Source organism: Aethalodelphis obliquidens, unplaced genomic scaffold (assembly GCF_003676395.1).
Source record: "Aethalodelphis obliquidens isolate GAN/ISIS:26980383/991018 unplaced genomic scaffold, ASM367639v1 scaffold17, whole genome shotgun sequence".
Classification (NCBI taxonomy): domain Eukaryota; kingdom Metazoa; phylum Chordata; class Mammalia; order Artiodactyla; family Delphinidae; genus Aethalodelphis; species Aethalodelphis obliquidens.
Window position 1 is genome coordinate 31,153,209 of NW_020837961.1, and position 26,982 is coordinate 31,180,190.

The 26,982-nt window shown below is 37.0% G+C and overlaps 1 protein-coding gene across 13 annotated transcripts in view; it reads left to right on the forward strand.

The window, feature by feature from the left end:
* Window positions 1–26,266, forward strand: part of ARFIP1 (ARF interacting protein 1) — a 135,014-nt gene extending 108,748 nt beyond the window's left edge. For 9 of the 13 annotated variants that reach the window (XM_027117209.1, XM_027117213.1, XM_027117210.1 and 6 more), the window contains one exon: window positions 24,391–26,266. In XM_027117209.1, coding sequence (XP_026973010.1) covers window positions 24,391–24,546 — 156 coding nt within the window. In that variant the 3' untranslated portion in view covers window positions 24,547–26,266. Of the gene's footprint in view, window positions 1–391; window positions 555–19,026; window positions 19,179–24,390 lie in introns of those variants that run through there. The other 4 variants (XR_003435038.1, XR_003435039.1, XM_027117211.1 and 1 more) reach the window with 4 other exon arrangements.
* Window positions 26,267–26,982: the final 716 nt, after the last annotated feature.

Genomic DNA, 26,982 nt, shown 5'->3' on the forward strand with positions numbered 1-26,982 from the left:
GAATAGTGTTGTCATTGTCACAGCTTCTCTTCTTTCAACCTTCCTTACTATAAAATAAAAAAAAATTGCCTTTATTCTCAAGGATTTTATGTTCTTAGAGAGCCTAGAGATATTCTTTGGGGTTTTCCGCAGTTGTCATCAAGCTAAGTTTCAGTTTCAACTCAGTAATCATTAATCAGCTATGTCTAAACTAAAATCTAAAAGAAACTCTGATCTTTTTATCTTTTGTGTTTAATTCTTTAAAACTATAAAAAGATAATGTTTTTCATCTCTGTTATTTTAAGCAATAAACAACTATAATTTGGGTGAAGACTTAGATCCATGAGAAAATTTTTCTTTGTTTTTTATTATTGTTGTTGAGCAACTTTTACCCTTTTCTCTTCTTTTATAGCTCTAACAAAGGGAGGAAAAAGCAAGCCTTTAGGCCTAGGAATTGCCTGTCATTCCTGTTTGCTTTCTTGACAGTTTGAAATGCCTCAAATTGGGGGTTTTCTTCTCTTGTTGAACTACAACTGAATTTGTACCTTAGTATTTCCTTTATACACAATTGTCAGGTAATCTACTTAGCACTTGAATTTTATCAAAATATAATATACTCTTTCTGTTTCTTAAATATTGTATATTAAATGTTTTTAAATGTAAGTTATCTGAAACATCGATGAGTATGCTATTTTGTAATTTGATGATGTCCTGAAGGCTACTGTTTTTTTCTAAAGTTGTTTTTGCAGCTTTTTTTTGTGGGTGGAGGGGTGCCAGGGGAAGGGTTCTTTTGGTTCTCATATCCTGGCTTTTGGAGTGTCCTGCCATAGCGACACTTCTCTTGCAAAATGCGAGACCAGATAACCAAACAGCTAGAACAGTGCAGAAGTAAAATAGTCACTCAGACTGTGACTATCGTTATAAATTTTAGTGGCCAAACGTTGTGAGAATATTTTTGGTTTTTTTTTTTTGGAACTTTAAAAAAAAATTTGAGAGTGACTGGGAGATGGATTCTTTACTATTATCTTAGAAAATTGAGGTGTTTATATGTACTTAGTCTAACCTTCCTTCTCTCTGGCAAAACAAAGGGAATAGGTGTGTAAAATACCTATGTGCATACCGGGGTGTGTATGTGCATGCATTAATGCTGAGAGATGTGTGCACATATCCATGTTTGTCATTTCCCCTTAATGGAAAAACTTGAATTCTTCTACTGTTTACAGTCTATACTCTATCCAGCCCCCAGCCCTACCCCCTACCCTCCTGATATATTGTGTTTACCTTTAACCTAAACAACCCTCTGATATTCTCTTCCTTGTTTACTAAACAACACTGAGTTGCATAACAGTAAGGACACAGTTGATTAGGCTCTTCTAATGTTTCTCCTTTCATCAATATTTCTTTTCTTCTAGACCTTTAAATAATGTAACTTGAGCTATTTTCTGACTTAAGGCAGTTTATTTACCTTTTTATTGTACCTTTGAAGGTTCAAAACAAAACAGAAGCTAGAAAATAGAAAACATAGTCAAGAGAGAAAATAGTCATCTCTGGTGCTTTGTAGACTTTGTGGGAACACAAAACACATTGTAAATCAACTATACTTCAATTTAAAAAAAAAAACACAGAACAAAGTAAACATACTCACATAATGTGAGACAGCTATATATGTAGTTGTGGTTACCCAGTGACTTTATACAAATGTATACTGTAATAGGAAATACCCAAAGCCTAGTACATTTTTATAACAATATGCTGTAAATGTTTAGAAAAGCTTGGAGAGCAAAGGTATTCTTCTCCTTGAGAAGAAAAAATATAAGCCTCTGAATTTAAAAATGGATATCTGTTGCCAAATTTCAAGAAACATGTTAATCATTACTTAATATGTACAATCAGATACATTCTTGAAATCTCTTTTTCCCTATTGTCAAAAGAAAAGGACCCTAACTTTTTACTCTTGATATTTTTAAAATAGTCATGCCAGTGATGTACTGTCATCTTTATTTCTATAACTGTAGGCATAAACAGTATTCTTGGTATTTGCTCTTAAGTCAAGTGAAATTAATTTCTGTAGGTAAAAGCACCCGGTTCTAAATAAAAAATAAACATTTATGGATTGGGATGTGTAAATACAGTAAACAACCTCAACACCGTGCCAAATACGATTACCTACATTTGGATCCTGTGAAACAGTCCCTTAGTCCTGCAACTCTACTTCCACACTTAATTCCTCAGTGTATTTAATCATGTAATTTGATATAATCTCATGTTGTTATTGTTCTTTTTTTCATTCATTTAACAAACATTTATCAAGTATTATACTGTGTACCAGGAAGTGTTCTGGATATTGGTGATGCCCAGTGAGCAAAAGTTAAAAAAATTCAACCCTTAGAATTTATAGCCTAGTAAAAGAAACAACACTGATCAAATCACACCAAAATATAAATGTAAAATTTTGGCTGTGACCAGTGAGTGCTCAGGCTCAGGCTTCCATGTGATGTAGAACATTAACCAGGTAAAGTGAGAAGCAAAGAGTATTTCTGGCAGAAATGGCAGGGTGTGGGAGGTAAACGGCCAGACGATGCAGGCCTTATAGGCCATGTTAGGGAAAATTTATTTGAATATCAGTGGGAAGCCACTGAGAGAATTCTTGGCAAATGATGGGTCTGTTTTTGTTTTTGTTTTAATATTTATTTGGTTGCACTGGGTCTTAGTTGCGACAGATGGGCTCCTTAGTTGCAGCATGTGAACTCTTAGTTGCGGTATGCATGTGGGATCTAGTTCCCTGACAAGGGATCGATCCTGGGCCCCCTGCATTGGGAGCGTGGAATCTTAACCACTGCGCCACCAGGGAAGTCTCGGCAAATGACAGGTTTTAAAAATGGTGCATAGATTTTAGTAGAACCTAAGAGTGAATGTAGGAGTTTAGACAAGAGATAATGGGAGCTTGGATTAGTATTAGTGGAAGTGGAATGAACTGAAGGTTTCAAGAGATACTTACAAGGTAAAACAGAAATACATGTAAAATACTAAGAACAGATTGATGTAATTGGCACCTTTGACATTTTATTCCTTTATTCAGCAAATATTCATTAATTGTTTTTCACATGTCAGTCAGAGGGTTAAGTAATAGAAATATAATGACCTTGTTGTCATAGAGCTTTTGGTCAAGTAAGAGAAATAGACATTAAACAAATAATTACAGAGATACAAACCATGATCAGTGCTGTGAAGGGAAAATAGAGGGGTCTTGTGAATATACAAAGGGGACTTGGCTTGATGTGGTAGAGAAAGTGACATTGGAGCTGAGGATCCAAAGGGATGGAGAGGAGTTACCAAAGGTGTGTGGAGGAAGGAATAGAATATGCAAAAGCCAGCTGAAGGTCAGTGAGGCCAGAGTATGAGGAGAATGGGGGAGAGTAGCTCTGTATGAAGCTGGACCGGTAGGTCAGGCCTACACAAGGATGAAAAGACCTATGTACAAGGTTATTCATCGCAGTGTCACTTGTAATATCAAAAGATGAGAAACAACTGAAACAGTTCAGCAGTAAGGCCTAGTCGAATCAACTGTGGTTCATTTATGCAACAGAATACTTTTCAGCTGTTAAAAAAAAAAAGAATAGGGATGCAATTGATAGAAAGATCCTCAGAACATACTATTAAATGAAAAGAGCAAGGTGCAAAGCAGTGTATATGGTACAGAACCTTTTCTGTGAGAAAGGAAGGAAATAAGAATGTATAATCATATTTTCTTGTGTTTGCATAAAGAAAAACCAAAGGAATTAACTAATTAAAATTTTTTACCTATAAGGGGAACAGAGTATTTGGAGACAGGACTGAAAATGAGACTTCTCATTATATGCTTTTTGTGTCCTTTCAATTTTGATCCTACCTATTCAAAGAATAAAATTTGATTTTTAAAAGAAAGGAAAATAGGTATAGATAGAAAATGTTTGTTTTTAAAATAGTATACCTTCTGTTTTCAAAAAGACTCAACTGGATTTCTGTTTTTCTTTTTTTTTTTCAATATTTATTTATTTATTTGGTTGCACCAGGTCTTAGTTGCAGCAGGCAGGCTCCTTAGTTGTGGCTCACCAGCTCCTTTGTTGTGGCACATGGGCTCCTTAGTTGTGGCATGCAAACTCTTAGTTGCGGCATGCATGTGGGATCTAGTTCCCTGACCAGGAATTGATCCCATTCCCCCTGCACTGGAAGTGCAGAGTCTTATCTACTGCGCCACCAGGGAAGTCCCGATTTCTATTTTTCAGGCATAGCTTAATATACATATTTATATAACCTATAATTTTCCTCTTAGCTTAAAATCAAATGATTGATTCTGTGTTGGAAAGAATAAAAAAACAGTTTCATCTTAAGTGACAGATTAGAAATGATGTGATAGTGCCTTCCATTAATGCAGAAAATATTTTCTTGTACGCTGCCATGTTTGCTGTTCTTAGTGGTTTGACTTCCAGGTCCCTTTAAAACTTTCTGAACACACATGGAGCAGGAAAAATTTGACTGTGATTTGCATTGTCTCCTTTCTGTCTTTATGAAAGAGGCAGAAGTTAACTATCTTTATATGAATCATGCAACCAAAAAGAATTGTGAGTTGTGGGTTGATTTTGAAATTAACATCAACCAAGCCATATCTATCCATAGTCGGTTGGTAATTTGCAGTTCTCAACTGGTGAATGCAGGAGAGAGCACACACAGCTGACCAGTTCATACAGTCTCTCTGTCGGTTGTGCTACGATTTCCAGCATGCAGTTTTTGTGAAAGAAAGATGCTTTGTACAATAGATTTAAAAGCCTTCCAGAGGGATAGCTGTATAATCATGAGTTGCTGTTTTTATATGTTTGACTTGGTTCTGTTTCTTGGCAATTATATTTAAAGTACTTGTGTTTTCTGACCCCTTTTGGTCATAAGTGACCAACTCATTTGGAGGATAGGTTCATTTTTCTGTTGTTTATCTTATAGGGGAGAGGATTGTTCAGTCCTTTCACTTTGAGTGTATAGGATTCACTTATTAAAATTTACTTCTTGGGAATCCGCTGGTGGTCCAGTGGTTAGGACTCCATGCTTCCACTGCAGGGGGCCTGGATTCAATCCCTGGTTGGGGAACTAAGATCCCACAAGCTGCACGATGCAGCCCCCCCCCCCAAAAAAAATTAACTTCTTGACCATTACTACTGCAATGTCTCTATTCTGTTAGATGGTTGGTACTGTGTATGCCTCAGATCCACATTTCACTTATTTTGGCGGCCTTGGGTATCACCCAAGTCAGTTTGCCAGGTTTTGTGATAAAGGTGAGTTTTTAAGTAAGCAACCAGTGTGAGATTTGAACAGATCACTGATACTCCACATTGGTTTTGGTGGCGGTGGCATTACTGCACTTTTTTTAGCTCCTAGTAGTTACAGTCTCTGCAATTTACTTAAAAGTAAGCCCTTTAATTAGTATCTCTGAGTAAAACCTCAGACGATACCAGCAGTGTTTAAGAACTTGACTTTGCATCGTTCTTTTCCACCTTTCCTTGAAGTCCTTTCAGTAATGACTCAGTGCTTTCCTGTTGACTATATATATATATATATATATATGTGTAATTAGGCATTACAAATAGCTTGCTTTGGGCTATTTGTAATGCCTAATTCTGAAGAAATACTGTATAATGGTATTATGACAAGCTTGCTGACAAGCAACTTACAGTCTAATGGAGAACATTTAGTAAAATCTGTTCTATACAAAATGCTGAGTAAAGCATGAGGAAGAAGAAACCTAGAATTTGATGGAGAAAACCTTAGTGTGGGCTAGAAGTACTTGCTGGGCTGGGTGGCAGTGTGACTTGAGCAGGGCCACACAGAGTGAGGAACACGAGCACTGGCAGAAGGAGGTCAGAAAAAAAGTCTGCAAGAAATCCTGGATCATATGTTTCAATGATTTGTAAACTTTTGTTATATTTTCTGTTCTATTCTTAAAGCAGAACAGTATTGCTGCTTATAGATTTTTTAAGGAAAAATAATGGTTTTATAATAACATTTTAGTAAAGCTTTTCCATTAAGTTTATAAACAGCTGTTAGGTGCACGGGATGAGAATTTTGTAAGCTGTATAAGAGGGAAAAAAAGTTAGCTTTCCAAGATAAAATAACAGAACCATACTTCTGAAAGAAAACTGTTTTGTGAATGTAAAGATGAATTTGAATTGGCCATTGGTTTATCTGTAAGTTCCTGTTGCCCAGTGTCCAAAGGCCAGTGAGAACTGGGTCACCTCATTAATGAAAGGAAATACCTAGTTCCTTAGCTACTCTTCTGGACCTAAATTAATTTTAAACTAGGAGTTCAGATGCTAACTTGAATGATTTCTGCTACTTAATATTTCCTCGAGCAGAGTTTCATTCTTTCTTCCCCTGTGTATTACAGTAGTGCCCAGGGCTTTCTCCAATTAAAGCACAAATCATACTGTGCTATGAATGCCTGCTAGTCTGTTTCTTCTCCTAGAGGTAAGCCCCATGGATACATATTTAGGGCATTCCCTTCCTACAGTAAGTGAACTGATAGACACTGACCTTTAAGTAATCTGCATATAGAGGAAGCTTTCTGTAAGTATTTTATATAATATCTATATGTATATCTATAATCTGTGATCTAGATGATCATACTAGTGTACAGATGATGATGCTGAGGTCCAGAGAGGTTAAGTAACTTGCCCAAATTTCTCACAGCCAGACCAGGATTCAAATCTAGATCTGTTTGACTCCATAGCCCTGCTTTTAGTTAAGTAAATGATGTTATAATGCTGCTCCAAGAAAGGCTTGGAGGGAAAAGATTGGAGATAACGTTGGAAAACAGAAACCATATTGGTCACATCTAAACCTGGAACTCTTGGAGGGAAGGGTGAGGACAGAGAGTGAGCTAACATGGTAAAAGCCATAGAACAGAAGCGCCAACAGGCATTTTTGCTAGGGTGAGAAAACTTGTGCGTTGAGAATTTTAATGTACCGTTGGATAAAAAACGATAAGGCGTAGTGCTGTGACTCACTGTTACTGGAGTTTACAGATTGCGTTTCATCAGTTATCTTCTTTTCAAAACAAAACTGCCATTTTTAACTCATAGGATGCTTTTTTTAAAAAACCCACTTGTCAGTGATTTGTTGAAACCATCCCAGTGAGTCAGAAAAATAAAATCTATTCCACCTCCATGTTTGTCTTTCCTTTTTCTCACTCCCTTCCCAGTGCCCACTCCCATATTTCTGATAGTGCTTCTCTTTTTCAGCTGGTAGCTGCTTTCATGACAAGCATTTCCAAAGCTATTACAAAGTAATAAAATTATACTTCACAAACCTAATAAAAGGCCAAGACAGGTACACATTCCCGCTGTTACTCTTCTGGTTTCTTCCTTACTGGAAAAAGATCAATGATGGGCAGAGAAAGTATATCATCATACATTTTTAAATAGTTGGGAGTAAAGAAAGGAATTAATTCTTTACATATCAGTGGTTGGAGACTTCTTACTAAAGAATGATTTTGTGGGCTTCCCTGGTAGCGCAGTGGTTAAGAATCCGCCTTCCAATGCAAGGGACATGTGTTCGAGCCCTGACCTGGGAAGATCCCACATGCCGCGGAGCAACTAAGCCCCTGCACCACAACTACTGAGCCTGAGTTCTAGAGCCCGTGAGCCACAACTACTGAGCCCATGGGCCACAACTACTGAAGCCTGCGTACCTAGAGCCCGTGCTCCGCAACAAGAGAAGCCACGCCAATGAGAAGCCCGCACACTGTGAGGAAGACACAACACAGCCAAAAATAAATTAATTAATTAATTATTTTAAAAAAAGAAAGAATGATTTTGTTCCAGCTTTTCCTTTCATGTTTAAGCCAAGGTACTGCCCCAATATTGTTGTACACTTAATATAAAGCCCTATTTTATATAATTACTGGAAGAGCCAATAAGTACTTTGAAGAACTTAACAATTGTAAATATATTAAAAGTAATAGCTTTTTTAACTAGAAATTACCTCATTTAAAAAAATGACTTCAGTGTCTCTGATAAAAAGGTATGTAATCTAAATTTGATTTGGAAAAAAGTTCATTTGGTAGAAATAAAGTACTTTTTATGGTTTTGATGCCTATGAAATAACACTTTAAGATTTTTAGTCAATAACTTTTAAGTGGTATTTATCTTCTGTTGATACATGCTGTATCAGCAGGAGAAAGTTTTCAGTGTGATCCACTTGACATCATCTATCAGTTCTGCTCTTAAATTTCTCTTACCCAGTTTCTGTTTAAAACCTCAGCTTGTCTCTGTGTGTCAGTAGTCAGTGCTGAAGTTTGTTTTGCCCTTTAACAGTTAAAGTATTGTATGATATATTTTCGGTCATTCACCAGATGTTGCTATAGTGGTTTTGCTTGTGTCTGATCTGGGTTGCTCATTGTTTGGTAGGTCTTTATGAAAGTTCTTAGTAATTGAGTTCACAGTGATTTAGTATATTTCTAAATTACTCTGTTTCTGATGTTAGGTTTTCAAAGTTGGTCAAATCTGTCATCATCTCACCACAGGAAATATTACCTCTGTCTTCTCCTATTTTAAATCTGCTTTTCTGTCCTGTTTTATTTATCCTTATAACCACTTTAAACCTTTTTAAAGTTAGGAGATAACATACATAAATAGCTCAATATAGATTTTTTTTTCCTGCTCTGTAATTATGGAAAGATTATATGAAAGTTTTTTATTATATGAAAGTTTAATATTGCGTTATTCTTCATAATTTTAGAAAGAATTAACTTTTATCTGTTCCAACCCTTGCATTAGATCCTTGTCCTGAGGCTGTTTAAATGCAACTTCAGGACCAGAGACAAAATAGGAAGGAGGTTTAGGTATATCTTTTCTACATTTCTACCCTTCCTTTAACTGATCTGTTATACCTTCTTTTGTTTGTTTCAAACTTTGTTTAAAAGCTTTCTAAAATGTAGAATAGAGGCAGGTTAGAATAGGTGAAAGAACATGGACCAGTCTTGGAATAAACATTCCTGTTTCCCAAATCCAGCCTATCTGCTTCCTACCTGTCTAAAACTTAGGTGAGTTACTTAACTTTCTGAGTCTGTTTTTTTTTTTTTTAATGATAACATGGAGAGAATAGAAGATGTAAGATGTAAGGGTAACATATTACCTGTCACACAGAAAATGCTTCACAAAAGTTAGTGTCACCCACCATATCAAAGAATAGTCTACCAAAAATGCTTGGCTGTTTCTTTGATACTGTATGCTTATCACTTCTCATGATTTCATAGCATAAATATAGAAGTAAATTGAAAAAGTGTAATGACCCTAAAATATTTCCTCCAACTTTTCGGCTTTTTGCCCCTTCTCCTAAAAGCAGGGTTTGACCTTTTTCCCCCCACCTTATGTTCTTCATCTCTCTCCTCAAGCCAGTTCTAGTTGAGAAGCCAGAATCTTTCCCAGACTGATCTTTTTTCTTTTTTTTAATTTATTTTATTTACTTTTATTTTTGGCTGTGTTGGGTCTTCGTTGCTGTGTGCGGGCTTTCTCTAGTTGTGGCGAGCGGGAGCTACTCTTCATTGCAATGCACGGGCTTCTGATGGTGGTGGCTTCTCTTGTTGCGGAGCACGGGCTCAAGGCGCACAGGCTTCAGTAGTTGTGGGTCACGGGCTCTAGAGCGCAGGCTCAGTAGTTGTGGCGCACGGGCTTAGCTGCTCCGCGGCATGTGGGATCTTCCTGGACCAGGGCTCAAACCCATGTCCCCTGCATTAGCAGGCGGATTCTTAACCACTGCGCCACCAGGGAAGCCCTCCCAGACTGATCTTTATAAAAAAGCCAGATAGCCTAGTAAAGTGAACCTGATAGACAAGCCGTATACTTAAAATAATACTTTTAAGTCTTGTTAAAACTGCTTATTATATATAGTGACAACAGCACAGTATCATTACCAAGGTTGCAAAAATTATCTTTAAAATTGTATTGCAACTGCTTTTATAATGTTTCTTAATTTTTCCTCTATTGGTAATGATTTGTATTTACTTAATAACCAAAGCATTCTGAAGATTCTTTGTAGCCTGTCAGTCAGAGCTGCACTGAATACATTATATGAGTACAGACCCTAGTGCAAATTAAAATTAGTCAAAAATAAGTGGAGATTGGACTTCCCTGGTGGTCCAGTGGTTGAGACTCCGTGCTTCCAATGCAGGGGGTGTGGGTTTGATCCCTGGGCAGGGAAGTTCTGCATGCCGCGTGGCACGGCCAAAAGTAATAATAGAGTAAAAAAATAGAAAATAAAATTTTTAAGAGAAAAAAATAATTAGAAAAGCAAAATATTCTAAGTTTTTAATTCATTTAATTTAGAAAGTATACTCCTGTTGAGAACTGATTTATTAGTTTATTTTAATTTACCTTTATTTTTTATTTACTAATGGTTTGATTAGATAAAAGAGTCAACTTACCATTGTTATTTAAATTTGCATCTGATTTTGAAGACTACTACCAGAACTAAAACTCGTACTAGGATAACACTTACATAATCAGTGCTAATAGAAAAATGAGATAAGTTGTCTGTTTTGGTATGAAACAGCTTCTGAGATTAAAGTGACAATGAAATTTTATATTTTATTTCCATAATTATAATTGAAAAGCTGTGACTCCCCAGAGGCTCTCTTTATTCCAGGAACTTCTCTGAAGTGCTGATACTTTAAAAGGCTTTTACACATCAACCTTCTCACAGTTACCAAGCGAATGTTTTTGTGAAAATGGGTATTGTATTATTTTGTTGTGAAAACTAGAATTCAGTCCTAAAAAGCATCCTCTTTCCTTTATTTCCCATGGATTAAGTTTCACTGGGTAGTGGGGGACAATTTTAAATACAGCTAATGGCCCCGTTTTGAGGCTTGGGTGGTGGGCTCCCAAGCTTCCCTCAGCTACAAGAAGTGTGTCTCTGTGTTAGGTTTGTCGACTGTCAGGGGTTGGGGACTCTGACTTGTGTTGACAGCAGTAAGGTTAGCTAAAAATTGTCTGATTCCCTTCCCACTTTCTTTCTGATGCTCTAACTTTCTGGGCCATTATAACAGCTCTCTGCAGTTCAGTACATGAATCAAATCCTGTGCTCTTTTACTGTCTTCTCCAATTCTTTTTTTTTTTTTAATATTTTATTTATTTATTTGGTTGCATCGGGTCTTAGTTGTGGCAGGTGGGCTCCTTAGTTGCAGCTCATGGGCTCCTTAGTTGTGACATACGAACTCCTAGTTGCAGCATGCATGTGGGATCTAGTTTCCTGACCAGGGATTGAACCCGGGCCCCCTGCACTGGGAGTGTGGACTCTTAACCACTGCAACACCAGGGAGGTCCTTGTCTTCTCCAAGTTCTAAAACACTGGGAGTTAAAATTCAAGTCAAAAATTTTTTGTGGTCCGAAAAGGAGTAATTAGTTAGAACCTATTTCTAAAAATTATTAGAATTTCATACGAAAAATACAGAAGCCCTTTAGTTGCTCTGTTGCTCCAGGAGCCAAGGGTCATCTGAAATTGGAAAACAAGAAAGGCCAAATAATACTAGTAGGTGGAAAATTACTGTGTGACTCAAGTAGGTTACTACCATTGAAAACCTTAAAAAATAACTCAATAACAGGGAAGAGTGTTTATAAACTGGTACATAAACTTGCAGCTAAATTTAATACATCTCTAATAGAAGTGCCAGTTTCTGTCCTTAAAAATAAATAGAAATAATGTTTTTCTACTGAAAGAAAGCCTTTCAACAGAACGGCTTTTTGAGAGCCATTTGAGTTTCCAAATATATGTGTACCTCTATTTAGAAAGCAATTTTCTCAGAAAGTTTTAGTAGAAAGGAACCATAAAAATTATCTTACTCTCAGTTTCTTCATTATGCAAGTGAAGAGAGTTCATATGGTTAACTTGAGGCAGAAATGGGAGTTGAGCGCAGGTTTCCTGAATCATTCTCCTTCAACTATATCAGCCTCCTTCTGCGGTTAACAAGAAACAGGCAAAGAAAAAGGTTATCTACTTAATGGACACAGAAAATAGAAAATTAATAAATGGTTTATTTGTGGTAGATTTGCCTTGTTCCTAAGCAGGAAAATGGCATTTTAGGGAAGGACATTTTACTTAACGTGTGCTTTCCAAAGAATCAAAATGCATCACATACCAGTTTGTAAGGATTGTAACATCATATTTTAGGGCCAGATAGGAGTTTTCCTTGAACTCTCTGAGGTGTATTACTTGTAGAATCTACAAGCAAAGGTGAAAGTCTCAATTATAAACAGAACTGACTTATGGCTTTAGGGAGAATTAGAAACTAGAAAGATTATTTGAAACTTTCTGATTTAGTTTCTTTTTTAAATCTATCTACTCATTTATAGTCTTTATTTTTTATACTACATTTGAAACAAGTCATGAAGCTTCATTATTTTCCTTTTTTCTTTCTTTCTTTTTAAAAAAGTATTTGGTATACACACAAAACAATATATGTAATGCATTCCTCTCAGGTCAGTACCTAGCTGTGGAATAGCTGGGTTGTATGTATACATACACATGGGAATAGTAGGTGCATGTTTAACTTTTTAAGAAACTGGCAAACTTTTCCAAGATGGTTGTACCATTTGACATTTCCACCAATAGTATATGAGAGACCAATTTGTTCCACATCCTCACCAATACGGTATGGTTAACCTTTCATTTTAGCCATTCTGGTGGATGTGTAGTAGACCTCATTGTGGTTTAAATTGGAATTTCCCTAATAAATAAAGATGTTGGTCATTTCATGTGCTTATTTGCCATCTGTATATTTTCTTTGGTGAAATGCCTGTTCAAATTTTTTCCCCATTTTTTCTTTAGGTTTGTCATTTCCTTATTCATTTGTAAGAATTGTTTGTATATTCTAGCATCAGGTTCTTTGCCAGATATGTTTTGCACATATTTTCTCCCAATAGGAGAAACTAGATAACATGCCATGGGACCAAACACAGCCTATATATATATATATATATATATATATAATTTTTTACAAAGGAAAAACCAATAGGGATGATAAGCAAAACTCAGAATAGGGAGGAAACTTGCACAAGCCTCTTAGATAGCCGCAGACAGCAGAAGCAAGAAGACCTACAATCCTGCAGCCTATGGAACTAAAACCACATTCACAGAAAGACAGACAAGATGAAAAGGCAGAGGGCTACATACCAGATGAAGGAACAAGATAAAACCCCAGAAAAAAAAACTAAGTGAAGTGGAGATAGGCAACCTTCCAGGAAAAGAATTCAGAATAATGATAGTGAAGATGATCCAGGACCTCGGAAAAAGAATGGAGGCAAAGATCGAGGAGATGCAAGAAATGTTTAGCAAAGACCTAGAAGAATTAAAGAGCAAACAAACAGAGATGAGCAATACAATAACTGAAACGAAAAATAAACTAGAAGGAATCAGTAGCAGAATAACTGAAGCAGAAGAACGGATAAGTGACCTGGAAGACAGAATGGTAGAATTCACTGCTGCAGAAGAGAATAAACAACAAGAATGAACAGAAGTGAAGACAGCCTAAGAGACCTCTGGGACAACATTAAATGTAACAACACTCATATTATAGGGGTCCCAGAAGGAGAAGAGAGAGAGAAAGGACCTGGGAAAATATTTGAAGAGATTATAATTGAAAACTTCCCTAACATAGGAAAGGAAATAGCCCCCAAGTCCAGGAAGTGCAGAGAGTCCCAGGCAGGATAAGTCCAAAGAGAAACACACCAAGACACATAGTAATCCAATTGACAAAAATTAAAGACAAAGAAAAATTATTGAAAGCAACAAGGGAGAAATGACAAAAAACATACAGGGAACTCCCATAAGGTTAATGCTGATTTCTCAGCAGAAACTCTACAAGCCAGAAGGGAGTGGCATGATATATTTAAAGTGATGAAACAGAAGAACTTACAACCAAGATTACTCTCCCCGGCAAGGATCTCATTCAGATTAAACGGAGAAATCAAAAGCTTTACAAACAAGCAAAAGCTAAGAGAATTCCGCACCACCAAACCAGCTCTACAACAAATGCTAAAGGAACTTCTCTAAGTGGGAAGCACAAGAGAAGAAAATGACCTATAAAAATAAACCCAAAACAATTAAGAAAATGGTCATAGGAACATACATATCAATTATTACCTTAAACGTGAATGGATTAAATGCTCCAACCAAAAGACACAGACTCGCTGAATGGATACAAAAACAAGACCCATATATATGCTGTCTACAAGAGACCCACTTTGGACCTAGGGACACATACAGACTGAAAATGAGGAGATGGAAAAAGATATTCCATGCAAATGGAAATGAAAAGAAAGCTGGAGTAGCAATACTCATATCAGATAAAATAGACTTTAAGATAAAGAATGTTACAAGAGACAAGGAAGGACACCACCTAATGATCAAGGGATCAATCCAAGAAGAAGATACAACAATTATAAATATATATGCACCCAACATAGGAGCACCTCAATACGTAAGGCAACTGCTAACTGCTATAAAAGAGGAAATCAACAGCAACACAGTAATAGTGGGGGACTTGAACATCTCACTTACACCAATGGACAGATCATCCAAACAGAAAATTAGTAACGAAACACAAGCTTGAAATGACACAATAGACCAGATAGATTTAATTGATATTTATAGGACATTCCATCCCAAAACAGCAGATTACACTTTCTTCTCAAGTGCACATGGAACATTCTCCAGGATAGATCACATTTTGGGTCACAAATCAAGTCTCAGTAAATTCAAGAAAATTGACATCATGTCAAGCATCTTTTCTGACCACAACGCTATGAGATTAGAAATCAACTACAACGAAGAAAAACGTAAAAGCACAAACACATGGAGACTAAACAATACATTACTAAGTAACCAAGAGATCACTGAAGAAATCAAAGAGGAGATCAAAAACTACCTAGAGACGAATGACAACAAAAACACGATGACCCAAAACCTATGGGATGCAGCAAAACCAGTTCTCAGAGGGAAATTTATAGCAATACAAGCCTACCTCAAGAAACAAGAAAAATCTCAAACAATTTAACCTTACACTTAAAGGAACTAGAGAAAGAAGAACAGACAAAACCCAAAGTGAGCAGAAGAAAAGAAATCATAAAGATCAGAGCAGAAATAAAGGAAATAGAAGCAAGGAAAAAAATAGCAAAGATGAATAAAACTAAAAGCTGGTTCTTTGAGAAGATAAACAAAATTGATAAACCATTAGACAGACTCATCAAGAAAAAGAAGGAGAGGGTTCAAATCAAGAGAATTAGAAATGAAAAAGGAAAAGTTACAACAGACACTGCAGAAATACAAAGCATCCTAAGAGACTACCATAAGCAACTCTATGCCAATAAAATGGACAACGTGTAAGAAATGGACAAATTCTTAGAAAGGTATAGGCTTCCAAGACTGAACCAGGAAGAAATAGAAAATATGAACAGACCAATCACAAGTAATGAAATTGAAACTGTGATTAAAAGTCTTCCAACAAACAAAAGTCCAGGACCAGATGGCTTCACAGGTGAATTCTATCAAACATTTAGAGAAGAGCTAACACCCATCCTTCTCAAACTCTTCCAAAAAATTGCAGAGGAAGGAACACTCCCAAACTCATTCTATGAGGCTACCATCACCCTGATACCAAAACCAGACAAAGATACTACAAAAAAAGGAAATTACAGACCAAAATCACTGATGAATATAGATGCAAAAATCCTCAACAAAATACTAGCAAACAGAATCCAACAACACAGTAAAAAGATCGTACACCATGATAAAGTGAGATTTATCCCAGGGATGCAAGGCTTCTTCAGTATATGCAAATCAATCAGTGTGATACACCATATGAACAAATTGAAGAATAAAAACCATATGATCATCTCAATAGATGCAGAGAAAGCTGTTGACAAAATTCAGCACCCATTTATGATAAAAACTCTCCAGAAAGTGGGCACAGAGGGAACCTACCTCAACATAATAAAGGCCATATATGACAAACCCAGAGCAAACATCATTCTCAATGGTGAAAAACTGAAAACATTTCCTCTAAGATCAGGAACAAGATGAGGATGTCCACTCTCGCCACTATTATTCAACATAGTTTTGGATGTCCTAGCCATGGCAATCAGAGAAGAGAAAGAAAAGGAATACAAATTGGAAAAGAAGAAGTAAAACTGTCACTGTTTGCAGATGACATGATACTATACATAGAGAATCCTAAATATGCCACCGGAAAACCACTAGAGCTAATCAATGAATTTGGTAAAGTTGCAGTATACAAAATTAATCTGCACAGAAATCTCTTGCATTCCTATACACTAATGATGAAAAATCTGAAAGAGAAATTAAGGAAGCACTCCCATTTACCATTGCAACAAAAAGAATAAAATACCTAGGAATAAACCTACCTAATGAGACAAAAGACCTGCATGCAGAAAACTATGAGACACTAATGAAAGAAATTAAAGATGATACAAACAGATGGAGAGATATCCCATGTTCTTGGATTGGAAGAATCAATATTGTGAAAATGACTATACTACCCAAAGCAATCTACAGATTCAATGCAATCCCTATCAAATTACCAATGGCATTTTTTACAGAACTAGAACAAAAAATCTTAAAATTTTTATGGAGACACAAAAGACCCCGTATAGCCAAAGCAGTCTTAAGGGGAAAAAATGGAGCTGGAGGAATCAGACTCCCTGACTTCAGACTATACTACAAAGCTACAGTAATCAAAACAATGTGGTACTGGCACAAAAACAGAAATATAGATCAGTGGAACCAGATAGAAAGCCCAGAGATAAACCCATGCACCTATGGTCAACTAATCTATGACAAGGGAGGCAAGGATATACAATGGAGAAAACACAATCTCTTCAGTAAGTGGTGCTGGGGAAACTGGACAGCTACATGTAAAACAATGAAATTAGAACACTCCCTAACACAATACACAAAAATAGACTCAAAATGGATTAAAGACCTAAATATAAGCCCAGACACTGTAAAACTCTTAGAGGAAAACAAAGGATGAACAGTCTTTGACATAAATCACAGTAAGATCTTTTTTGATCCACCTCCCAGAGTAATGGAAATAAAAATAAACAAATGGGACCTAATGGAACTTAAAACCTTTTGCAAAGCACAGGAAACTACAAACAAGACGAAACAACAACCCTCAGAATAGGAGAAAATATTTGCCAATGAATCAACAGACAAATGATTAATCTCCAAAATATATAAACAGCTCATGCAGCTCAATATTTAAAAGACAAACAACCCAATCCAAAAATGGGCAGAAGACCTAAATAGACATTTCTCCAAAGAAGACATACAGATTACCAAGAAGCACATGAAAAGCTGCTCAACATCACTAATTATTAGAGAAATGCAAATCAAAACTACAATGAGGTATCAACCTCACACCAGTTAGAATGGGCATCATCAGAAAATCTACAAACAACAAATGCTGGAGAGCATGTGGAGAAAAGGGAGCGCTCTTGCACTGTTGGTGGGAACGTAAGTTGATACAGCCACTATGGAGCACAGTATGGAGGTTCCTTAAAAAACTAAAAATAGAATTACCATATGACCCAGCAATCCCACTACTTGGCATATACCCTGAGAAAACCATAATTCAAAAAGAGTCATGTATCACAATGTTCATTGCAGCACTGTTTACAATAGGCAGGTCATGGAAGCAACCTAAATGCCCATCGACAGACGAATGGATGAAGAAGATATGGTACGTATATGCAATGGAATATTACTCAGCCATGAAAAGGAACGAAATTGGGTCATTTGTAGAGACGTGGATGGATCTAGAGTCTGTCATACAGAGTGAATAAGTCACAAAGAGAAAAACAAATATCGTATATTAACGCATATATGTGGAACCTAAAAAAATGGTACAGATGAACTGGTTTGCAGGGCAGAAATAGAGACACAGAGGTAGAGAACAAACGGATGGATGCCAAGGGGGGATAGTGGTGGGGGATGGTGGTGGTGGGATGAATTGGGAGATTGGGATTGACGTGTATACACTAATATGTATAAAATGGATAACTAAGAAGAACCTGCTGTATAAAAAAATAAATAAATTCAAAAAAAGAAAACTCAGAATAGGGGTTATGGAGGGAGCAGGATGCTTATCTATTTTATATATAGATATATATATAAAGATACTATATATTCAGAGAAAAAAAATACCACACCTAAAATGTTACTTACATTCATTCACTCAATAAATATTACCATGGATCTGCTGTTGGGCATTACTCTAGGGGCTGGAATGACTTTATTTATATATATAGAGAGAGAGAAATAGATACAGATGTAGATATATCGATATATCTATATATATAAAGAGACATATATATCATTATATCTGTATCTTAATTTACTGTTCCATAGGAGATATTCATCTTTCATTTTACTAGTTAATGCCAAACTTTTCATAAGTAGTTGTACAAATTTATACACTGATCAGCAGTGTATAAGAGTTCTTATTTCTAATGAGACTGGAAGTCTTCAGATTTAATTGGCCACTCCTGTTTCCTCTGCTGTAAAATGGCGTTCATGTTATTTGCCCTTTTTTTTTTTTTTTTTTTTTTTTGCGGTAAGCGGGCCTCTCACTGTTGTGGCCTCTCCCGTTGTGGAGCCCAGGCTCCGGACGCGCAGGCTCAGGGGCCATGGCTCACGGGCCCAGCCGCTCCACAGCATGTGGGATCATCCCAGAACAGGGCACGAACCCGTGTCCCCTGCATCGGCAGGTGGACTCTCAACCACTGTTCCACCAGGAAAGCCCTATTTGCTCTTTTTATTTGGGTTCTCGGTGTATAGGAGGTCTTCACATTTTCTAGATGTGTACCCTTTGTCAGCCCCTGTAATGCAGATACCTCTCCCCAGTTTTTAACTTGTCTTTTCAATCTTTGGGTGAATAGAAATTCTAAATTTCAAAGTAATTTAATTTATCGATCTTTTCGTCATAATTTATGATTTTTTATCTTTAAGAAGTTATTTCATACCTAAGGTCATCTGGAAACTTTTCCACCCTTCTGTCAAAATGTACTGCCCTCAGAGCTCTCCTTTGACCAGTCTTTGACAGTCTGTTCTCCAGAAGAGACCTGAAACTCATTCACACTGGCAGAGGTTACTGAGAACAGGTCAGTTTTAGAAAACATTTTTATTTAAATAGGAATCAAATGCGAACTAGCCTGTAATAATTTACTTTACTTCTTTTTTCTAGCTGTAATTTTCATTGACTCTAGTGATTTACAGGAAAGAGATTTGGTCCTGAAATCAAATTCCATTCATGTAAGGTGAACACTGGTTATAATTTTAATTAGCATAATTTGACCTTTTCATAGTAGATACTTAACACAAATCAGTTTATCATTTTAAAGCTTGTTTTAAAAGTGATTGCAATGCAAAACTTTTCTGTCTAGATATAGAGAAAGAAGTCAATATGAATTAGTGGAAGTCTGTATTAAGAATGTTAACAAATTTTTAGTGTAATACTGTTAACTTGAATGGTGCTAACCAATGAATAATTTGGAAGAAATTAGGTGCCTCTTGTTGCTTGAAAAATTTGTTCATTTTAGAAGCACAGAATCATGGGGTTGTAAAAAGACCCTTGAAGTTTCTTCTGAGGTGATCCACTAGGCAGGGGAATTCCTTCTGCAGCATCTCTGCCCTTGGATTGAAGGCCTTGTCAAGGCAGGCAGTGTTGATAAACCGTGTTCATGCACTCTTGTCAACAAAATTTATTTGCTTAGCACACACCTGTTTTTCACTGTGCGAAGGTAGACTTCACATCAGCTTCTATCTTTGAAAAGGAAAAAACTCTGTTTCTTGTTTCACTCACAGCACTTCTCTGACATTAGATGTGTGTGATTTCTTTCCCCCACACAGACCAAGTCTCTGATCTTCTGGACCCTAGCTGGGTGTCCTACAATTCGGTTCACTTCTGACACTGTGGACCCCCCTCACCACCACCTTTAGACACCTTTCGGAAGTCCAGGTCATCACCTGTGCTTCTGACCAACCAGCTATAAGTCGAAGGTTCCCACAACCCCCTTCTCAGCTTCAGTCATTTCCTAGAGCAGCTCACAGAGCTCAGGAAACAGTTTACTTATTATGTTACCAGTTCATTACAAAAAATATTAAAGAATACAGACACAGAGGTCCATAGGGCAAGGTCTGGAAGGGTCCTCAGCACAAGAGCTTCTGTCCCCATTGGGCTTGGGGTTCACCACCCTCCTGGCTTGTGGATGGGTCAGCCAACCCAGAAGCTGTCCAAACCCCCCACTGTAGGGATTTTTACGGAGGCTTCATTGCATAGGCACAGCTGATTAAACCGTTGCCCCGAGGTTGGTGGGGGGTGAGGGTGAAAATTCCCACTCTCTAATCACAATTTAGTTCCCCTGGCAACCAGCCCCAAGCTGTGGTTATCTAGGGGCTTTCCAAAAATCTCCTCATTAACATAAAGGCAGGTGCGGTTGAAAAGAGCTTGTTGTGAATAACAGAGGACACTCTATTCACCTTTAAAAGCTCTGGGGCCATTTCAGGAACAGAACCAGAGACCATATATTACAATAGAAGATGCTTCCTAGGCTCTTATCACTTAGGAAATTAACAAGGGTTTTAGGAGCTCTGTGCCTGGAATGGGATGAAGACCAAGTATTTACTTCTCATTATAAACCACAGTATCACAATCTTACTTCTTATAAGTTCCAGATCAGGGGGTTCTAAATAAATGAAATTTTATTTTACTAAAAAAAGTCAATGTTGTTTGAAGGTTTAACCATCAACTAGGTAAACTTAAATTCCACTGAAATCGAATGAGTACTTATCCTGTGTCAGACAGTGTGCTAGGTAGTATCTCATTTCATTTAACCCTTACAACAGCACTACAAATGCAGTTTGGTAATGGCATCCCTGATAAACGGATAAAGACCTTGGCCAGTGAAGTTAGAAGTAACCCGTGCCTGGTGTCACAAAGAAAACTGGGAAATGGTACAACTGGGACTGGCACGCGTGCCCCCTGATTCCAGAGCTCTTTCTGGTAATTTCTATAAAAGAACAGTACTAGTAATGGGGATATTTTACTAATGACCTAGGTGAATAACAAATAAAAATTTGGGGAGGCTGTGACCAGTATTAACTATGCCTAATGCACCTCTTCCCAGAAAATTGGAAGTAAAAGTTCTCAAAGATACTGTATGTACTCCTAAACTGCACTTGGGTCTTGGGCCTGGTTAGTAGAAGTTTTGCGTCGCTTGTTTGTTTGAGTCTCTGTTCCCTAGCTGCTTTCTCAATTAATTTCTCTCCTGTATCACAGCCACGTTTTAGCCTTTCTTCATTCTAGGCCTATCCTCCTCCCTCTGATTTTCCTCCTTTTCACTGTTTTCTAGACCCTCATTCATTCCTAGGAAAGCACATTCTTAACCTTTTCCTTTTTTTTTAAAATAAATTTATTTATTTACTTATTTATTTTTGGCTGCATTGGGTCTTCATTGCTGCACGCAGGCTTTCTCTAGTTGTGGCAAGCCGGGGCTACTCTTCGTTGCGGTGCACGGGCTTCCCACTGTGGTGGCTTCTCTTTTTGCAGAGCACTGGCTCTAGGTGAGCGGGCTTCAGTAGTTGTGTCTCACGGGCTCTAGAGTGCAGGGTCAGTAGTTGTGGCGCACAGGCTTAGTTGCTCCGCAGCATGTGGTATCTTCCCACATCAGGGATCGAACCCATGTCCCCTGCATTGGCAGGCGGATTCTTAACCCCTGCGCCACCAGGGAGGTCCCTTTATTTTATCTTATTTTCTGTAATAAACATTTCTTTTTTAATATATTTATTTAGCTGCGGCATGTGCGCTCCTTAGTTGCGGCTCCCCAGCTCCTTAGTTGTGGCATGTGAACTCTTAATTGTGGCATGCATGTGGGATCTAGTTTCCTGACCAGGGATCAAACCCAGGCCCCCTGCATTGGGAGCACGGAGTCTTAACCACTGTGCCACCAGGGAAGTCCCTTTAACCTTTTTCAGGGATGCACCTCTTTTGCTGTATAATGAAACACCCACTACTCAGTGGCCTGTTACACCAGTGATTTATTATTTCCCACCATCACCTAGGTATGGGATAGGTGGATTCTTTCTGTTGCACTTTCAACCACAATGCCTGCTGGGTACTGGGAGCAGCTGGAATGACTGGGCCTCTGTCCCCATGGGCTTTCATCCCAAAGGGAGGCTACACAGGGTTTCCTCACAACGTGGCGTGGTGACACCAGTCCCAGAGCACCACCATTTGCTTATCAGGCCTCATTTTCTAAAGTTAGAGGCCAAGCTTATTTTCATTGTAGAAGCCTCCCCAAGAGTGTGGATTGAGAGGGGTGGTTGGGCCATTATTGTAACAGTCATTATAATAATATACTTTGCTCACCTCCTAATTGCCTTCTAGAAACCTGCTTTTCCTATTATTATCCTGTTTCCTTAATAATTGCCCCTGGGTGGAGGTTCATCATCCTTTGAAATATCCCCCCCTTATCTCAGCACCAGAGGGCAGGGGAGTTAAGAGTTCTCCCATCCCGATGTTCTCTTTCAACCTTTCTTGAAAAAACCCTCTTCTCCCCACAAGTGCCTTTTTTTTTTTTTAAGTTAACAAGATGTATTTTTACTACCCATTGATCATATTAACCATCATTTTTACTGCACTCTGCCTTAGCCTGTATCCTTGTATCCCTAGTGCTGTGCCTGATGCGTAGTGTTATGCATCAGGTTTTGTTGTCATCCTTGTACCTGGTACCAAAGGTTTTCATTTAGGAAGGTTGCAGGCCTTAAATTTCTGACCAGGTGAATTCAAGGTGTTTTTTTTAGTTTGTACAGACATTTTTAGTCTCTGGCCCTCTTCAACTATCTCCCTGCCAGAAACTTTCTTATCTTTGTCAGAGAAAGAGGAAAAAAATCCCTTTTATTTTTTAAACAACTTTAGTTGAATCAGCAGCTCCAGATGCCCTAAATGTTAACCCAGCTTCTTCGCAAGGCTTGAGATACTCATTCCCTGGGCTCAGTACTTATTTGGTTTCCTGCCTACCTCCTTTTTCCACCCCAAGCCTGTAAGCTCATGAGGGAAGGAATTTCTTTCTGTATCTCCTAGAACAGTGCCTGGCACTTAGAAGGTACTTAAGGTCTGTTGAATGAACAAATGAATGGAATTAAAAGTTATCTAAGATACTTTAAGTAAAAATCTGTTACTGAAAGTGTGCATGGTACAATGCGTTTATGTTTTTAAATATTGTACATAAGCCTAGAAAATTTCTCAAAGGATACACAATAAAATGTTAGCAGTGCTTCTCTCAGGTGAGGAGGAGAGAATAAATGCAGAGTGGATCAGGAGATTTTACTTTATAATCTTGAGCAATGCCATTTTTATAACATTTTAATTTTTAAAATAAAGGCTTTACAAATCAAAGATATCTACTATAAATATATTAGTGTTATTTCCTTTATAGAGGTACATGGACGAAGAAGTGGCTAGAGAGACAATGCATGTGTGTGTTAATAGTGAATACAGATGTCATATCATATATGTTATAATCCTAGTTTTTCACTTAGCATCATATATCAGATGTTTTTACATCATTAAAAATGATTAAAGCTCAGTTTTAATGAATATTGCATTGGATGGGTAAATTAGAGTGTATTTTATACTTTACTGTTGAACAATTTGCAGTTATAAATAAGACCTCAGGAAACACTTCATTCATAAACTCTTTTTGATGCTTTGCTGATTTCTTTAAAAGAGTCATAGAGATAATGTTACCTGATTAAAACATACTCTTGATATCATTAGAAGTAATAAGCAATTGAAAATAACTGAGAGGCATATGAACTTTAAGTAAATGGGCTTTCTGGGCAACTCTTGCCATCCTTCTTCAGTCTTTGCAGAGAAGTACGATATTTAAAAGTATCCAGCCTACTCAGTTTTACGTAAAGTGTGGCCTTAATGATGTCCATACTTGGTATAGAGCATGTATCATATAATAATTATTTATGTATAATTTTGCCTCTTCAAAATTTGATTTTGAATATACTTAGTTTGAAGGGGGATCTAATGATATGTTTAATTAAAGTAAGCTCAATAATGTTTGAAAATGGTTAAGAGAGTACATATTTAGCTGATCTGTTCCCTTCAGGGAAGTTAAGAACCTTCATCGAAGGTTCAGTGACTTTACAGAGCAATGTACAATCGGTGTGTGAGAAATACTTTGTCAAAAAAACTTTTTTGGAGGAGAGATATGCTCTTTCATTATGACATGTAATAAATCACCTTATATTTCATTGTCATTGGTGTTAATGCTTGGTCTTGTAACTCTGCCCTGTTCACAGGTTAAAGTATTACACAATCAGCTGGTCCTTTTCCACAATGCCATTGCCGCTTACTTTGCTGGGAATCAGAAGCAGCTTGAACAGACACTTAAACAGTTCCATATCAAATTGAAAAATCCTGGAGTGGACACCCCGTCTTGGCTTGAAGAACAGTAAAATCACACCTGGAAAAAAAGAGAAAGTCACATTGTTATATTTCTAAACAAACCTAATAAGAATTAAGCAGAGTTGGGGGAAGAGGGAAAGGGTGACAACCATTGTAGTGATTCTTGCACAAACAGCTTTAATTTTTCCCTTTTTTCATACTTTAACAATTGAACTGTTAAATTTGATGGGAAGGTGGGTGGTTTTAATGTAAACATAATTTCTATAACCTGAACACAATAGTTTTCCTTTTTCAGAAATCCTTTTGTATTGTGAGAGTTGATGGCTATTTCTGTAGTTTGAAAACACTTAATATAGATTTGCACTGACAAGATAAAAATTCAAGGTTTTTGGTCCTGCAAATGAGGACCAGTTGTACCTTTTCTGAAGGGAGGTTTACATGATTTGTATCAACATCAGATATTTTATATATGAATATATTAAATATCTTTAAGAGATTCATTTTCATGTATTGTCTTAAAGAAAAAAGAAACTATTTTGCAGAGTAAAATTATATGGTGTTCCTGCAACATCCACAGAGAGGTGGCAGCTCTAATGAATGACTGATTGGCTTGTGGAGTTGTGGCAGATACCTTTTTAAAAATGAATCTGTACCATTATAATTTTGTTTAAGACTTTTTCTTAAAGGCGCAGGAATCACACTGTCATTTCTGTGAGGCTTTTGAACTTATGAATTTGCGTCACCCCAAGTCATGGAGCGTTTATGTTAGCCATTTCTTTGATTCATAATGAAACCTGCTTAAGAGAATTTTTTTGACAGGTAGACTTGGGAATAGAAATTCTCCATGGTTTCTAGAGTAGAACTCTGTGCTTGGAAAGCTAGTTTTTGGGTAAGTTCCACTTTGACAGAAGTGAATTCCTAGACAGCTTTCATTGACTTCTATGTGTAACAATACCGGTTAAGCCTTAAATCACAGATATGTGCCTTCTCAGATACAGTAATTCTCATTCAACCAGTGTACATAAATCCATAAAGAAGCCCCTTTCAGATAATGTTTGATGTGTCTGTTACTTCCTTGCAAAGGAGCACTGTCTATAGATGTTGAGTTTCTTTGTATTTGTTAAGCCACATTGAAGGTTTATGGAGAAATCAACTCTAAAATTTGCTGTTTGGTTTTTCTTCATTCCTTTTGCAGAATGGGAAGACAGAGAACTTGTTTTCGTTTGAATAAAGGAAAGGGGGCGTGGGTCCGTGTGGTGTAGCCAGAAGAAGGGGGCTGGAAGGGCCAGTGCAGTTGCAGTTGCTCAGTGCCTTTGGTTTTGTGTTACGTGGTCGGCCTGTCTGCTGTGTGGTTTTATCAGTAATGTAATCCTTTTAAAATATAAGTTCTCTTGATTTTTGACATAGACATAAATTAATATTTTGAGAGGTATCTCCTCTTCTGTTCATTTCTTTTGTGTTGAAATGAAGTACTTAAAATTACTGTTATACATGAACTTTGTGGACTGTAAGATTTGTTATATATGTTCAAATGCCATTTAGCTGGCTTTTTAATTAATATGCCTGTTTTCAGTGCTTAACACAATGTAATGTGACTATAAATCATAAACCTATTTTAAATCATTCCCTCCTGTATATTTGTACTCTGAGAGAGCCTTATTTTATTCTTCCAGCAGAATTACTACTTGTGATAGTTCATTTACATTCCCCAGAATGTGCCTCTGGTGTGAATTTTGTATTCTTATTAAAAGTGTTTGCTTCAGTACCTCATTCCTCTGACTCTTCATAATTTAAAATAAGAAGCAACTATTTGGAAAAAAATGAGGACATGTGATTTGTCTTTAAAAACAGTGACAAAAACTGGTGCTTCTGTCACTTAAAATTGTTTTATTTCAGTAAGTTACTCTTTTCCCTCAATTGGAATCTCTTGGGAGCAGCAGATCATGTTCACCCTTACACACTTCAATAACAGTTGTAGCTAAGGAATTAAATTGTTTCATGGATTGATGATTTTTCAGAATAAACTAAAATTATCAGTGATTTTGAGTAGTGGGTACATGTGCAAAAGAAATAAGTAAATTAACATATTAGCCAGTGGTATATTTACTTTGTTAGGAAAATAACTCATATTCCTTGTAGAAAATAATTTGAAGATAATCTCAAAAATTGAGGATAAAATAAATAACTTCCCAAATCAATAAGTACTGCATGGGACCCCCTAAATCCCCCTGAAATTAGATACTTTAGTTACCAGTTATTTCTATTGTAAGCTCTAGTTTGAAACATCCTTTAAGGCGCACTCTTATCAGGTTATTCCCTTAGGTTAGATTCCAAAGGTGAAAATGAGCCCTCAAAGTATATACACATTTTTAGGACTTTACTATGCATTGCCAGTTGGCTTTCAAGAAAGATTTTGCCAATTTATATACGTGTGCCTGTTTAGCATATTTTTAAAGCCAGTATACATAAAAGGACACCATGCATAT